Source organism: Rhinolophus sinicus, chromosome 5, assembly GCF_057876585.1.
Source record: "Rhinolophus sinicus isolate RSI-liver-muscle chromosome 5, RSI-T2T, whole genome shotgun sequence".
NCBI lineage: Eukaryota > Metazoa > Chordata > Mammalia > Chiroptera > Rhinolophidae > Rhinolophus > Rhinolophus sinicus.
Genome location: NC_142505.1, coordinates 86,275,379 through 86,291,500, shown reverse-complemented (window position 1 = coordinate 86,291,500; position 16,122 = coordinate 86,275,379). Strand labels below are relative to the sequence as shown.

Sequence of the window (16,122 nt, the reverse complement as noted above, 5' to 3'; positions counted from 1 at the left end):
TACATTTGGCCAGCACAGCTCTAGTATGAAGGGAAATGAGACTGAAAGAGCTCACTTACCTGTCTGTTGGTAAGTAGAGAAAGATAGCCTTGTAAATTCTCAGAGGGGAAAGAAATAATAAAATCAAGCTGGTTTATGGTTTGTCAGTCCAAAAAGCTTTTAAGCCCTAGCTATAAAGGTGTATCCACGTAATGTTTGTTCTGCATTTCAGGCATCATTGTGTTATAAGTGGTGTAAATTTAGCCCCTTTAAGCCCGATCTCCTGGGGGTTGAGTTTCAAGCGTTGGAACTTTATTTGAAAGGACTGTATTGATTGGGCTTTGATTTTGTCCTTCTTTACCTAACAGAGGTAGTAAATAATGGTTTGGCCTCCCTGTTAGTTTTTTAAATTCACTTTATAGGTCTCTCTCTGCCCCCATTCTCCGCCTTCTATCTCTAACTGTTCTGCTTAAAAAGACTGAAAGTGGTATGAGAGAGGGGAAAAAACGGAAAGAAAAATCAACTGTCACATTGTGAACATAATTGATTCAATAAATAACGTCTTTCAATTCCCAAGGCAGACCTCAAAGTGTTCACTTATGTCAATTAGTGTTCCGCTCCGTAAGTAGTGGGTTCCTAATTCAGACAGATGGGAAGAGTTCACCAGTGCTTACTTAGGTACTTCCTAAGGAAGGAGTGTGCTTTTCTGGTTTTAAAGACATGCCGTCTAGATTTATGTGCCCACTCTGCCGATGGAAGCTTGGAACAGAATTAACATGGCAGTTTTTCATCTTCCTGAAAGTAGAAGGAGGGCATTTAATTATTGTCCAGGGGTTTGTTGAAACAACAAAAATGAAACCGGGGAAGGAAATCCACTAGACGAGAAGCTCGATGAGAGCAGGGACTTTGTCTTGTTTGTTCACCGTTTAATCTCCAGTGCACATAGTAGGTACATAATAAATATTTATTAGCTGGATCTGTTGATGGATGAATGAGAGCAGAAATTGGCACAGTTCTGGTCTTAGGTTAAATTTCAGTCCACTGGTAGTTTCGCCCCCCTCTCCTCTTCCCCTCACCCCCAATTCTTTAAAAGGAGAGTAGCTCCAACAGTACAAGATAGCAGTACATACCTTCAGACATGATTAAGGAGAGCTATTTCATCAATTCCCAGGCTGGCAGAATTGGAAGGGATCTTGGAAGTGGTGTCAAGCTGCCATTTACAAATTCTAGTTCATTTACAAATGAACTAGTTGTGCTTCAGAACCACATACAGTATGTTATAAATCTATAGATTCCAGGCCCTAGCACTGGAGATTCTGTTTGAGTCGGTCTGGATAAGGCTTGGGAATCTGTATTTGCTTTTGTGGGTTCTTAGTAATTCTGGTGTGCGGCTGGTTGTGGAAAGCACCATCCAGTAAGCCTCGTAACCCCGTGAGCTCTCAGGTCTAAGTTACTTCTTGGTGAAAGTGAGTAGCCTGACGTACCCAGGAGAGTAACTGGCAGAGCTGTGATCAGAACCCAGGTCTCCTGATTCTGATGACAGCGTGCCTGGTCCTACAGTGTGCTGCTTGGGTTTACCCAACACTCCATGCTTCTCGGCATTCTGTCAAGACCCTTTAATTAACACTTCTTCTTTCCAAGACAGTGGCAGCATTTGTGGTGATGGCCAGCCCGAATCTGAAGGACCTTCTGAAACCTCAAGGAAATGTTACATTTTGTTCAGTGTACTTTGGTACTAAATGCAGTTTATTGTCTCCTCTAGAGATGCACCCCCGTCTCATGGCTCAGATCAACCCCCAAGTAGGAAGCCCCTTCCTTTCTCTTAGGGGCCCACTCAGTGTTTCCCAGCCCCACCTGATCCTGAGAATCATCTGGATGCTTATTACTTGAGTCCCATTAAATCAAAGACTTCCTGTGAGGGACGTGGGAGCCTGCATTTTAATTATTATAATTATGAACTAGGGTCTTAAGGAAGCCAAAGCTGAAACCGGGGGCATGGGACACATGGTCTCTCTAACCTACTCTCCAGTCCCTGAGAACTTCGGAACCATGTGTCCCAGGCTCCCGGATCCAGCTTTGACTTCCTTAAGACCCTACTGCATAATTATTATACACCATAACCCTGTCTTTCCATCTAAGGTTTATCCTCTGGTCTTCAGAACTTGCCCTTGAAGGAGGAAAGGGGGAATATCTGCTTTCCTTTTTCCTCCAGGGTAAGATTTGACTGGCCAAGGTAGGTGGGAAGACAGCTTGAAATGTACACTAGTGGAGTGAGCATTGCAAGGTGGTTAGGGGGTGGCCCCAGAAACCAGAATAGCATGCCTCTGTTCTTTCCCTGGACTCATTACTTAATAGCTATATAACTTTGGGCAAATTACTTAAACCTTTTTGAGTTTCTGGTTACTCATCAGTAAGATAGGGGTAAGAATAGTACGTGTTCCGGGTTTTGTGTGTATTAAACATGGTGTCAAGTTGGCTGTGGGGACACACTCAGATGGAGATCTGCGAGCAGAGGGTGACTGGAGAGGACACTCAGGAACACGCCTTGTGAGGGAGTGAGGAAAGCAAGATTAGGCAGCAGGTGACATTGAACTGTGACATAGTTGTGATGAAGGTCTCCGCTGATCCCATGGGGAGCTAGAGATAGGATGCCCCTCAGAGTTACCACAAATTGAGGGAAGGGGGCCAGGCCTTTAGACCCCTGTATCCACTAGTCATTGGATGTGGACTACACGTGGAGAGGGGACATAGTCTCAGGTAAGGCAGCTCCCTTTGGCTGAGGGTGGCTGTGTGCCGTCAGCAGCCCACAGTGCTGGCAGATGGCTGGAAGGAGTACCTGAGACAGTGCACCCAGCACCCACTACCCAGGATAAGGCACATCAAACCTTAGCAGTGAATGTAGCACATCTGTAAGTGTTCAATAAATATTAACTATGGCCATTATTATTCCAGCTCTGGCAATGCCACTTAGTAGCTGGGCCACTTTCAAGAAGTTACTCAAATTCTCTTGGGCTGTTTCCTTATGTTTAAAATGAAGACCCTAAACTCTGCTTATTTCCCTAAGTAGTTCCTAGCACTCGTGGAGATAATGTAGGTGAAATTGATGAGTAGACTATTATAAAAATGTAAGGTGTGACTATGAGCCTGCTTTTCTGAAATGAATATATGGCCATGACTTGAATTCCTTGAAGGGGAAGGGTTGTGATAAATGTAAAGGTACTTGTCCATGAAATATGGCATTTTGATTTTTCTTTCTTCTCTCGATAGGGAATTAGAATAATGGAGATGCTGCTAAAGGAACAGTGTGGTGCCCCCTCGGCTGAATAAAGAAGCATCAGTGAGTACCAAAAGCCAAATCAGAATTATTTACTCAGACTGTGTTTTTATGCTTATCAGCTTGGTGTTATATATCTGCCTCCCTGGGCTTTCATGCTACGCATTTCCCAGTTATGTGCACAGGGGACTGTCTCACAGGTGTTTCCTTATCTGTTCTGTAGCTTTATTTACTTGGTTCTTTGATTTTTTTTTTTCAGAGCAGTTTCGTACTACGTGCTGGGTTACAACTGCATTCAAATGGTTTAAACTGCTCAGCACAATCCAACATGATTGCAACTCTCAAGGTGGCATAGATTTGTGGAGATTGCAGCTCGGGAATCACTGGAGCTTAATTTTATTGTTCTGTGAACAATGAAAGGAGGTGTTTAAAGCTACATTTGGAGCAGGGAGGAAAGCCAGAATGGGGCATGTTGATTGGCCAGTGAAAGAAATGTATTTTATCAGTCATATCTAGTCCCATTGATTAAGAATGGCTGCCTGAAATGCTGTTGAGAAGGATTCTGAGGCCTGACAATAATTCTCAGGCTCTGGGTAAGAGTGCCGTCATTGATTAGCAATGTCTGCCATGGGCACAGGATGGAAGAAAGAGCAGTTGTGCGGGAGCACATGCCACTTCTAGTTTAGCGAACGTGATGCGAGGTTAACAGATAGCAGGGGATTTCAGAATTACATAAAGCTTTTTCTTTACGTTTTTATTGTCTACATCAAGAATGGTCTTTATAGTGGAAAGGGTACAAGAACAAAGTTATTTAAGAGAATCAAAGCCTAAAATAAATGAATACAGTGGATTTACATCTTGTAAAATTTATTGGACTTAGATTGTTAACATCTGAGAGAACGTAAGACCTTTAAGTAGAGCAAACACTGTTTTGGGTAATTCAGAATGACCTCAAGTTTCCTCTTATTGGCTTAAAACTATAGTACACAGGGTTTTGTATAAGCGACCTGGTACTCTAATTGTGATATACAGTAAACTATGAGAACAATTAACCCAAGAAGAAGCAAAAGGAACATTTATATGCAAATACCTCAACCTTCAAAGCATGCTGGTCATGCCTCTGAATGAGAATTTGAGAATTATAAAGTGTTTCTGCTTGTTTGCGGGTTGGACTCCATTCTAATTAATGTTAAGCCTCTGTGTACTTTACACATAATAATAGATTTATTTATTACTGCAAAGGGAAAACAAGATAATTTCATTTACCGCAGCCACTGTGCATGGCAGGTGCTCAAAAATGTTGCAATGGAATCTAAATATTGTGTGCTCCTATAATCTACTCTGTACTTTGAAAAGTTACAGAGAGGAACTTGGCCAGATCTCCCTGTCTTTTCAGGCTGGCATTTTTTTGAAGCTCACTAAGCTCCTCCAATGTTTGTGTACTTGGGCACAGAGTTCGTCTTACCCTGAAGAGTGGGATCTAAAGTCAGCTCTGTATTTAACAGGAAAACAAGGGGAGGGGGCAGCCGGTTAACTCAGTTGGTTAGAGCGCAGTGCTCTCAACAACAAGGTTGCCGGTTTGATCCCCACATGGGCCAGTGTGACCTGCGCCCTCCACAACTCGATGGAAACAACTACGTGACTGAGAGCTGATGGGTCCTGGAAAAACACACTTAAATAAATAAGTTAAAAAAAATAAAAATAAACAAGGGTGGCTGATGAAACATGGTCACAAATTATTTTTTAAAAAAAACACGAGGGGACACCGCTTACTTGGGGAAAGTATATATTGGTTTTTAAACTTTAAACTAGTGATTTTGAAGCGTTAGTGCACATCAGAATCATCTGGAGGATTTCTAACACATAGAGAGCTGTGTCCCCACCCCCAGAGTTTCTGACTCAGTAGGTCCCGGTGGAACCTGAGAATCTGTGTTTCGAATAGTTTTCCCAGCTGGTACTGCTGCTGGTTCAGGCACTGCACTTTGAGAACCATTGCTTTAAATGAGTTCTCATCTCTGAGTGGAGACAGGTTACATGCAAGGGCACTGAGGAAGCTAGGACCTGGGATTTGACCTTGTCATGTATTCTGTTGACTTTAGATTAATCAGAGGAATGATTTTGTGTGGCTTTCTCCTGATTTTAGCATCTCAGCCTCTTCTTGCTTGCCTTTTGTTGTTGCTGCTTGAATGTTGACAGGCTCCACACTGGAGCAAAGACAACTGAAAAGAAAAAACTGAGGGATTAAGAAGTACAAATTGGTGGTTACAGCCTAGTCCCGGGCGTGTAAAGTACAGCACAGAGAATATGGTCAATAATGTTGCAACAACTATGTAGAGTGCCAGGTGGGTACTAGACTAATCGGGGGGACCACTGCACACATTATATAAATGTCTAACCCCTATGCTGTGCACTTTCAAATAATATTGAATGTCAACTGTAACTGAAAAAAGATAATTTCAAAAAAGAAAAGGAGATGAGACTCACATCGACTTGTGTTTTAAATCAGCAAATTGTGTTTTTGATTTAAGTGTTGCTAGTGAAAATGAGGAAATTAAATATTACCCATTGTCTTCAATTACCCGTGTTCTTGTTCTGTTTGTTTGTTTTGAGAGCTAAGCCATGAACTCGGGGCTTTGTGCTGTTTCTAAAAACCAACTTGTTCTCCTCTCTTAAGTGAAGTGGTTGAGGTCTGGATACTACCAGGAATTCAGTGCAGGACAGTTGCATTTAATGCAACCGAGTTCCTGAAGGAGGTACATTCAAACTCAAAGTGTATGAGTACTTTTTTCAGAGGAAAAAAATGTAAAGTAAGGGGTACGTACTCTGACCACATAAATCTACAATTACTACAAATTAGAGGCGATTGCTGAAGCTTTACGCTTTTTTCAAAATCAGCTTCATTGAAGTATTATCTGTGTAATTAAATTGATGAGTTTTAAGCACACAATTTGGTGAGTTTTGACGGATATATACAGCTATGTAAGCATCACCAAAAACATGACACAGAACATTTTGAGGCTTTTGTGTTGCTGCAGTGTTGTTGCTAGCTGATTGCTTCCCATGTTTATCCCATTTTCTTGCCTATTTTTACAAAGTTTTTGCAAGCTTGAAGTGTGCCCGTTTTAATGGAACTTTTCATTTTCTCAAAATTAGCTCTGTGAAAAATAGGAGAATCATTTTAAGTGGGAGAACTACTGTTTTTATGAGCGGTAACATGCTATATTAAAAGAAAGGGGTGGGGGAATTACCTCTATAGCTGTAGAGCAGGTATCGGCCAACTATAGCCCGCAGGCCAAATCCAGCCAGCTGTCTGCTTTTGTAAATAAACTTTTATTGGAAGGCAGCTATGCTCCTGGCTGTGTTCTAGTTACAACAGCAGAGTGAATAGTGGTGATGGACAGTTTACGGACTACAAAGCCTAAGATACTTACTATCCGATCCTTTAAGAAAAAGTTTTCTGTCCTGGGTTAGAGCATGCCCCCTCCTAAATTAACATCAGGGTGCCTCGTGGTGATGGTTTGGCCTTTTTATCTAGCATTTGATCACATCGTACCTCTCTATCCCAACGTTAATAGTGTGACAGTTTATTTTCTCTGCATTAGCTCTAATACCACCGTGTGGATGATGTTAGTTTAAGGCATAAGAAGCATTGAAATGGTCACAACAATGAAGATAAAATACCGGCAACAATGATCGTTCAAATTGCTCATAAAGTTCCAATGCACATGCATAATAGAGTAGAAATGCAGGCATTTTGTGTAGCAGATACAATTATCACTGGGTTGTGGCCATGGTGTAGATGCTGGCAACAATACACTCAATTTGCCAGCTTTGGACTTATGCAATTCTTACTTTAAACAACAACAACATTCTGTGGGGTTTGCACAAATGTGTGTAGGAGACGTTATTTAATATTCCTATATCATGGCCCATTTGAAATTTGCATAATTTAAACCCCCACAGACTGTGACCACGTTGTGTATGGTACCTAGCCCTAAAGATATGCCCCAGAACCCTGTCTGGCCTGTATATCCAAGTGGGCATTTGACAGTTAGAAAGCTTAGAAGGTGATTTTGTCGTGAGCCAAACCGGAGGTACATAAATCTCACTAACCAATATACTTGTGGTGCCGCTGCTGACATGTCCGTTGGTTAGATTTCCTGTCATTTTTGAGTAGGACAAATAGCCCTCGCATGTGTTTGTTCTTGCTGCTGGCAGCTGGGAGACAGGGCTTGGTGAGTTTGGAAAACAGAGCAGAGGTCTTTCACATAGAAATGATTAAGACCTCAGTTTCAGCTCTTTCTTAACTCCCCTTTGAACCAGCTCCTTTAGGTAGCTGGACTTAATAAAATGAGGTGCTTGCTTTGTTCAAAGATCATTAGGATGCAGAGATGCTGTTTCTTCAAGAATTATCCATAGGCATAGAACTCAAGTGGCCCTTAAGAGTTGTTGCAGCAAAGACGACAAACGAGTGTTGATTGGTGAGACATGTTTATGAGGTGATAAAGCCTGTCTGCTTTCTCTTGCAGGGGAGCTGGGTTGTGTCCACTTTTGCTCGAGAGTCGCTTCTCGGACACAGCACATCAAAGACACTTTTTGAAATACAGGTTTAAAGCTGCAATGTCGGCAGCTTAAAGAAGAGGAGACCCTCCTGCCAGGACGTGGAATGATACACTCGCCTTGGAGCCAGCCTCAAATGCGGCACTCATGGAACTGAGACTTTCTAGCTGGATTTTCGTATGACACAGTCTCTACGATTTTTCACATAAAGGGGAAACCGAGAGCAGGCGATGTCGCCTGTCTTCAGGACATCCTGCTGGTTGTCTGGTGTCAGGGCAGCCGAGGACAGGCCTGGAGAGTGGTACTCGTGCCTCTGTGTTATCTGAATCATTGCCTGGAGGATTCATGAGAGGATTCTGGGACAAAGAAAGGAGTGGAACCAGATACCTGATTCGCAGGTAGCCTGGAACGGACAGGAATGTTCCAGATCTGAGTTGAAGCTAAGCCACATTTCTAATAATTTTTAAGCTTTTCAGAAATCAGGGGCATTTGCTTTCCATCCATAAGTACTACATAACTGCCATCAGTATAGCATTTATAATGTAATACGTGGACTGTGGTTTGACCTATGAGAAAATATGGGATGGAGAGTGGGAAGGCACGTTATATTCTTGGCTTCTGCTGAGTTGTTCTGACATGCACAGCAGATCCTAACCTCTCTGTTTTTCACTGGGCAAATGAGGATAATCAGGTACAGATTTTTCTACCTGTGGGTTGTGATGATTAAAACAAGGTAGTTTAGTATGAAAAGCCCAGATTTGAGAATCAAACAGACTTGGGGTTGAATCTAAGCATTGCCAACCACTAGCACACTAGTACATAATTTTACATCTTTCTGAAACTCATTTTGTAAAATTTGTAAAACGGGGTGGTAGAATTAACTGTGTGCAGTTGTTGGACCGATTTTGGAATATACATATATCTTTCCTAGCATTCCTGGTGCCTAGTAGAAGTCCAGTAAATAGGAACCATTATTATCATGTAAAACCATTTTGAAAATGTGCTTTTCAAATGTAATGTAAGGTGGTATTACTGTTTGAAAATTAGATGACAGTAGTTTACATTTCCCATGATCGGATGCCAAATATAAATGTGCGTTACCTAACAGAAAGCTTGAAGAGAGGCAATAATTTGGAATTCATCTTAAGATAAAAATTGGGCCATTGCTGGAAAGTCTTAGGGATATTTTTTCTTTTCTTTTTTTTTTTTTAAATATTTAAAAGACTTTCCACTTAGTGTATTGATGAATTTCAAAGCAATTGTATTTTTTAAAAAAATACAAGCCTGCTCCTGTGAGCCTCTTCTTAGTGTATTTGAGCTACTTGCATTGCCTGAGTTTTGTGTCTTGGGATAATTTTTCCTTATTTCTTTAGTGTTTCATTCTTTAGTTGTGTTGAAGGGGAAAAAAAAAAAAGGTAGAATCCAGAACACACTTTGGCCTCCTTTTCCAGTTTGTAAATGGCATTTTGTAGGATTTTGGAATAATAGCCCACTTCCCAAAATAAGAGATGGTGTGATTTATCACAGGGGTGACAGGCAAGAAATTTGTATTTGGAGGTTGACATTGGAATAAACTTAATTCTTCATACTCAACAACTTGCCTCTGCTGAAGGCAGGAGAATTCTCAGTCTTGGCTGAGGTCCATTAGATCCACATGGGGAGCTTTGTGCAATCCGTATGCCCAGGTTACATCCCAGACCAATACATCAGAATCTCTGGGGGGAACCCAGGCATCAGTGTTTTTAAAGGTGCCTCGGTGATTCCCATGGGCAGTTAAAGATGACAACACTACCACGAATTCTAGGTGATTTGAAGACATTATCTGATTTCTTAATACTTCTGAGGTAGGAAAGGATCTTTGTAGTATGAGTTTTTGTGAGAAAGAGAAATAGTGAAGCACGGAGAGGTTGGGTTATTGCCTTAATTCCTTGAAGCTGGGGTGGCTGATGCCAATGCCTGCGGGGGTCTGGCAGGTGATCTGATGGGTGAAGCAGGCTGGTGACCACTGGGGAGATCCTAGAGCACGTGTGCCTGGCAAAAGGTGGACAGCTGCTGCCCGGATCCAGCACGGCGTTGCCATGTGGCTGGTTTTTCTTCTAGTTCTTCCAGTTTCCAATTTTTCAGGAAAAGAGAGAATTTAAGAAGAAAAGAAATCTCCCAGTTTTTGCATGTCGGCAATAAGTTCAAAATTGCTTAAAACATTGTGCTGGCCAAACGAAACATGTTTGCCAGTAGTTTCCAGCGTCTGCCTCAGGAGTGTTACGGACCAGCATTAGTAGCCTCCCAGCTAATATTTAATAGATTGCATTTTCATAAACCGGATGTGAACTGCATTCTGCCTCTCCTCCAATACTGCTTTTGAATGTATTTTCCTCCCATTTCCACATAATCCTCTGGACTTGCATCAGACACTTTCCCTCCCTCCCTTTTTCTCCTGCAGGCATCCGTTGCTTCCGGCTTCTTATCTATGGCTGAAAAATCTTCTGCTCTTTTAAAAATTAATTAGGCCTTGTTAGAGTTCATTTTTATTATGTGTCAGAATCCTTTCCCCATGATAAAACATTTAGAAGCCCACGTTTAAATTTTACATTTTATCTGTAGTCCAGTGTAAGAAATGTCAGAACCAGGAGTACGGCCTTATTGGGCAGATTAGGAACAAGGCTGGGCGAGGGTCGATTCACAGACCTGGTCAGCCTCCTCCTGACTGGGTTTCTGAGCCCCACCTTTCAAGGTGATGATTCACTACAGTGAGTCCTAGCCTTCCACTGGGACCAGAAATCGTGGGGGAGGTGTGCTAAAGGAGAGGTTTCCAGGACCGCCCCCAGTGTTTCCACTTCGTGACCCTTCATTCGGCACCTGGCCATCTGCATTTTGAAATACGTTTACGAGGAGATTCAGTTGTGCTGTTTCCCAGACACATATGCTGAGAACCACTGATTTAGTGGAGCTGTTTCTGGCCTCCTTAGCTGTTATCATTTCTGAAGGGTTTGCAGTCAGTTGGGCCTGCTGATCAATACAGTTGATCACTCAGAACACGATAGAAAGTTCTTACGCAGAGAGAAGCTGACTTAAGCTATCCCTACACGATTGAGGTGCTTTTGCCACGAAGGGGCTTTTATGGTTTCAGTCATATGTGGATTAAAACAAACAGGTGCTGTATTTTTTATATAAATTGCTTTGTGTGTTTTATCAGTAGTCTGCTTGTAGTTATAGCTCATTTATCAGCCATTATGGGGTACCTGAATGGTGTGGGCAGCCTCAAGGCTCTTCCTTTCAGCTGCACACCTTTTTTGCTTTACTTCAATCATTTAATATGGAACGCTGTTTTAATTTACTGTATACTTTCCTGCCCTTGTAAGCCAGAATCTGCTGAAGATAATGAAGTCTTTTCAGGGTTATTATTTATGTTTCGAATTCTTTCAGGTCCTATTTAGATTTGTTAAAGCCCCTCTACTGAATGACCCCCAAAGGCTCTGCTCTTTGAGGGGCCATTTGCAGTGGTCTTTACAGTTTTCCTTTTCCCTCACAGTTATGTGTTGTTTCTCTCTGCCAATACTCTAGGAACGTCCCTCTCATTTGCTGCATGGAGCCGGGAAATCATGTAATTGTATATACTGTATGTCAAGGAATAGTAAACAGGATTTGAGTGAGGCTTTGAGGGGCTTTTCCAGCAGTGAAATGAATGAATGTTGCCACGTTGACTTCGTGACATTATTTTAGTGGCTCCACTACCCTTTTCTAACTTTCTTCCTGATTCCCAACTGCAGTTGTCAGATCCGGGACCTCAAGGTAAGGGACATGTGGCTACAAGTGGTTTCTCTTGATTTTTAGGCCATTGTCTCCCCCATTCATGTTAGTGTTTTTATATGTGTAGCTCTGTAATGTGAAGCTTACGAGGTGTGATAGAAAAATACGGTGAATGCTGCTGCCGACTGCCATCCAATGGAAAGGCAGGGATCTTCAATACGGGAAGTGGCGCATCGAACCTTAGTAACAGTGTGTGACAAGTTTCAACTTGTTCGGTGCAATCAGTCAGGTGTGAGCTACGATTAAGAGAAGGTATGTTTTAAAGTGGGCAGTAAATCATCCTCTATCATGGCAATGCTCCATGTCACACATTGCTTCTGATTTGGCAATTTCTGTCAAATAAAAACATTATAGTGTGTCCTCATCCACCTTATTCACTGGATCGGGCACCGTGCGACTTCTGGATCTTCCCCAAAGTCAAAATGATTCAAGACATCGAAGTAGCTATGGCAGTGCAACTAAAGACACTCACGAAAGAGGACTTCCAGAACTGCTTCAGAAAGTGGCAAGAACGATGGGATAAGTATGTTTGAAGCAAGGGGGAGTATTTTGAGGGGGATTAATAGCAATGTGTCTTTTACTGTAATAAATTTATTTTTAATTTAAACATTCACTGTATTTTTATTTATTTATTATTATACCTTGTACATTCTGTACTTTGTTTCCATGGATTTGTCTTTATCCTCTCATTTGTCTCTTTTTTTAACTTGAATGTATTTGGGTTTCTGTGCCCTGTTATCAAAATGCCTTGTCCAAACCCTATTGCCTTTCTTTTATTAGAGCCTGGGTGCCGTTAGGGGTAGAATCCTTAGTTTAACTAGCACTGAGCACCTACTGTGTGCAAGAGAAAGGCAGGATTTGTCTTCTTTTGACTTGATCCAGTGGGTTTCCAGAAGGCTTGCACCATCATTATACTGACAGTACTGACAGATGGCAGGAATGGACACCAATTGGCGGTAAGACCACATATCGTTACCCGTTGGGTAAATCAAACGATGATTACTTATTTAATGGATGCAGAAAAAATCAGCACAGGAGGCACAGTGGAGAGATCATCACCAAAATGTGTAACTTGGTGGCCCCAAAGCCTCCCCAGCAGATGGCACAGTTGTGGATAATAATATCTAAATTAGTGAGGGGTATGTCATACCTGGTTTTCTGGGGCTCCTGATACCTGGAGAAGAGCTGGTTCTCTCTAGGCCCGGCCTTACATGTAGAAGCGTGGAGCTGGCTTGCATGAGACCACCTCTTCTGAGCCATGTAGCAGCTCCGCAGTGCACAGAGATTGCAGAGTACACAGTACTCAGGCATAAACATCTTTTACTTTCAGACTGTTCTGACTACTACAACCTGGTCTCAGGACATCCTTGAACTCAGGGCTTGCAGGATGGGTACCTGTTTCCCTGATATCTGGGCGGGGCGTGCGAACTAGTGTGGGCTAACCCTGCAAACCCCAGAACCCTTAACACAAGCCTCAGAAAGATCAAGGCAGGGAGAGACATAGAGTACTAAGAATGACAAACCCAGTGCGGTAGGGACTCTGAAATTAAGTTAACTTACAGAAACAATTTATAGACATTTAGAATGCAGTATTTGACATGTACAATGCACTATTTCTTGCGTACTTTGACTGCCAGTTGGAACCTCCTGGGTATACCAGGGGAAGCTTTAAAAAGATACTGATGCCTGGGTTCTACCCCGAGATTCTCGGTTGCAGCGCTGGCATCAGGATTGCGTAAAGCTCCCCAGGTTATCTTGAAGCTGTGAGCAGTGATTCTGATCAACTTCAGAAGTAATGTCTGTTCTCATGTAAGCGGTAACCCTTAGAAGCTATTTTAGAGGAGAGAGTTTGCAATAGGAGATGGCTCCTTTCTAATGTTTTGCCTCCAGCCCTTCAGAAAAATATCATTCACTCTCTAAGAAAAACGTGCTCAGTGTCTCTTAAATGCTAATAGTAGAAAAGAGATGCTAGAAATTCTCCACCATGTGCAGGCAACCTGCTTTATGATCAGACGTTTGAGTTGTGTTTTTTGGGACAGAGTTCCATGCAGAAAAGCAATCCCCTAGTAACTTGAGACCCTTGCTCATCTCGAAGGGTTAACCTGAGTAACTGTTTCTGGACCTTAAGATGTAGCTCTGGACAGGCATGCTGTGCAGGAGGCGGCCGAGAGAAAATAGCAGCCACCATCCTGTTAAATTGAACTCCGTGGGGCTATTCTCCAGCTTTGTCGGAGAGGGTTAGAGCCATTTTGTGCCTGCCATCTGTTAGGCTGCTGAGGAAATCGTTGCTTCTTTGTGTCAGTGCCACGATGAACCTTGAGATCTCATGACAAATGAGAAAATGCTCACTCTTCAGTTAGTTGTCTGTTTTTTCCCCCCCCCGTTTGGGGTTTTGGAATCTCTCTAAATTCAAAAGTCCATCCATTGTTCAAATTTTGAAATTACCGCATTGACAATTTCTTGAGAGGTCGATGGGAAGTTGTTTTCTGGACTGAAGCTCCCCTGTTATATGTGTTTGTTTAAGGATGTAGTCATTAGTTTCAACTAAACCCAAGTCATTCTTGTCAGTCCAAAGGAAAAAAAATAAAAAAAAATTCCCATGGTCCTCAGGACAGGAGACCTACAAAAAGCAGCCGGAAATAATTTAATGAATGAATTACCACAGAGTATGGTTATTGTAAACGGAAACAAGATATGGGATCAGGAAGGGGAAAAAGAAGAGAAAAAAACTTACCAAGGTCCTACCTGTCGCTGATTAGATAAGGCTGACTATGAAGAAACCTTTTCTGTCTGAAATGACATTTCAGACAATTGGAGGATATGGCATGGAAATTCAGAGTACCTCAGTTCATGTCTTCCTTTTTTTTTTCTTTTTCCTTCTGAACATATCCATAGATTAGAGCTGAAACAAGTTCTGTGCAACTTTTCTGCCTGTATCTTGGTGATTGGCTCTAAAGCCCTTGGAAACTTGGAGTTAGTCACATTTGAGGCACTAGGGTGGCTCCCCTTTTTAATTACACTTTTAAATTGAATTAAACTATGCATCAGATTGCAATTGGAACTATTCCAGTATGGAAAGGAGTCGTTTTATATGTATGAATTCAGAAGCTAGCATTATAACTTCTTTCCCTAGGTGTTAATTGTTCTGTCAAGTGCTGTGAGAACCATTTCTTCTTAGAAAAAAAATAAATGCTAATAATGTTTTGGGGCCTCATTAAAAAAAGGCAAGGAATTTGCAGAGAAGAATTGGGGAAGAGCAAAGCAGCAGCCAGGCATTTGTCCCCGTCCCCTCTTCTACTGTCCCCCCATCCCCCACCATCTGCCTCTGAAACCTCTTTCTGGTGGGAGTGGGGACAATTCTCAAAACAGGGTATCTGCAATTCTCAAAACGGTATTTGTACCTTGAGAATATATGGTCATCTCTGTGAGGGATGTGGGAAGCCACAAGATAGAAGGGCGGAATGCTCCTTTGAGAGCATTCATTTTTCTCAAAGATTTATGGAAAAAACACTTTTTATGTCAAAACCAACATATCACTTTGTAGAATGTGTAATTGGAATAGACTCTTAATTTTGAAAAAAGAAAGACAATTTGCTTGGGGCACTGCATAGAATGCTGCATTGTACAGGGCAGGTGTTCTATTAAGTGGAATATAATGGACTACTGGAGGATGGCAATTACATATGCTTCAGCCTGATACAAGCGTTTGGAATTAGGACATCCCCCAGTGCCACACGGCCCTGTTCTGCCCGTGGGAGTCAGGTCTCTCCCTGGAAGAGTTGGAGAGTCCAGATGGAGGCCACCTCTGATCCCTGGAACTCCCAGAATTCCCATGTCCCTCAGAGTCAGCCTTTACATCCTGGCAGCATGGCCTTTGCCTGTGAATATTTTGTAATGCAAAACAGGGTAAATACCCAATAAACTAGGGCAAACCTTGTTGTTGGGCATCACAGCTTATTTTGAGTATATAAGTAGAAAGAGCATTTACTGAATATTAAATTTTAAATTATTTTTCCCTGTAATTTTTTTGAGGGGGTGCAGTCATGTTTTCGCTTTTGGTCAGAGAAAACACTAATGAGAAGAATTTTCTATGTTAATATAATGTTTATAACATACTGTTTTTCCCAAAATGGAGGGAATTCAGATACACCTATATACTGCGGTTTTCTCTACAGTGTTTAATCCAGTGTGCTTGTTGAAATCAATGGGAAGGGGTATAATTAGTCTTGGTGGGGTCAAATAACAAGGAAAAATGAAGCAGTATTTTGCTTCTTGATTCTTGTATTTATAGTGGTGCTGTTGGTTCTACTATAGTGAAGCTCTTATCTTTCCAACAACAGACCTCTTTTCTGATTTATTCCCTCAGATATATTTGAACTATCTTCTAGATGGAAATTGTATGGCAGTTGCCAGCAGGAATAACCTTTATTTTTATTTACAAAACACACACATTTCTATTAAGAATGTCAGCTATGGCAGTACCCCAACTTCTTTGTTGAAAC

The 16,122-nt window shown here is 41.8% G+C and overlaps 1 protein-coding gene across 2 annotated transcripts in view; it reads left to right on the top strand.

Annotated features, from left to right (window-relative positions):
* PRELID2 (PRELI domain containing 2) overlaps positions 1-12,227 on the top strand; it is a 63,515-nt gene extending 51,288 nt beyond the window's left edge. For both annotated transcript variants that reach the window (XR_012489811.2, XM_019739133.3), the window contains 2 exons: positions 3,247-3,316; positions 7,783-12,227. Coding sequence is in view for 1 of the 2 variants with exons in the window: in XM_019739133.3 (XP_019594692.2) it covers positions 3,247-3,306 (60 nt within the window). In the remaining variant the exon portion in view is untranslated. The remainder of the gene's footprint in view (positions 1-3,246; positions 3,317-7,782) is intronic.
* Positions 12,228-16,122: the final 3,895 nt, after the last annotated feature.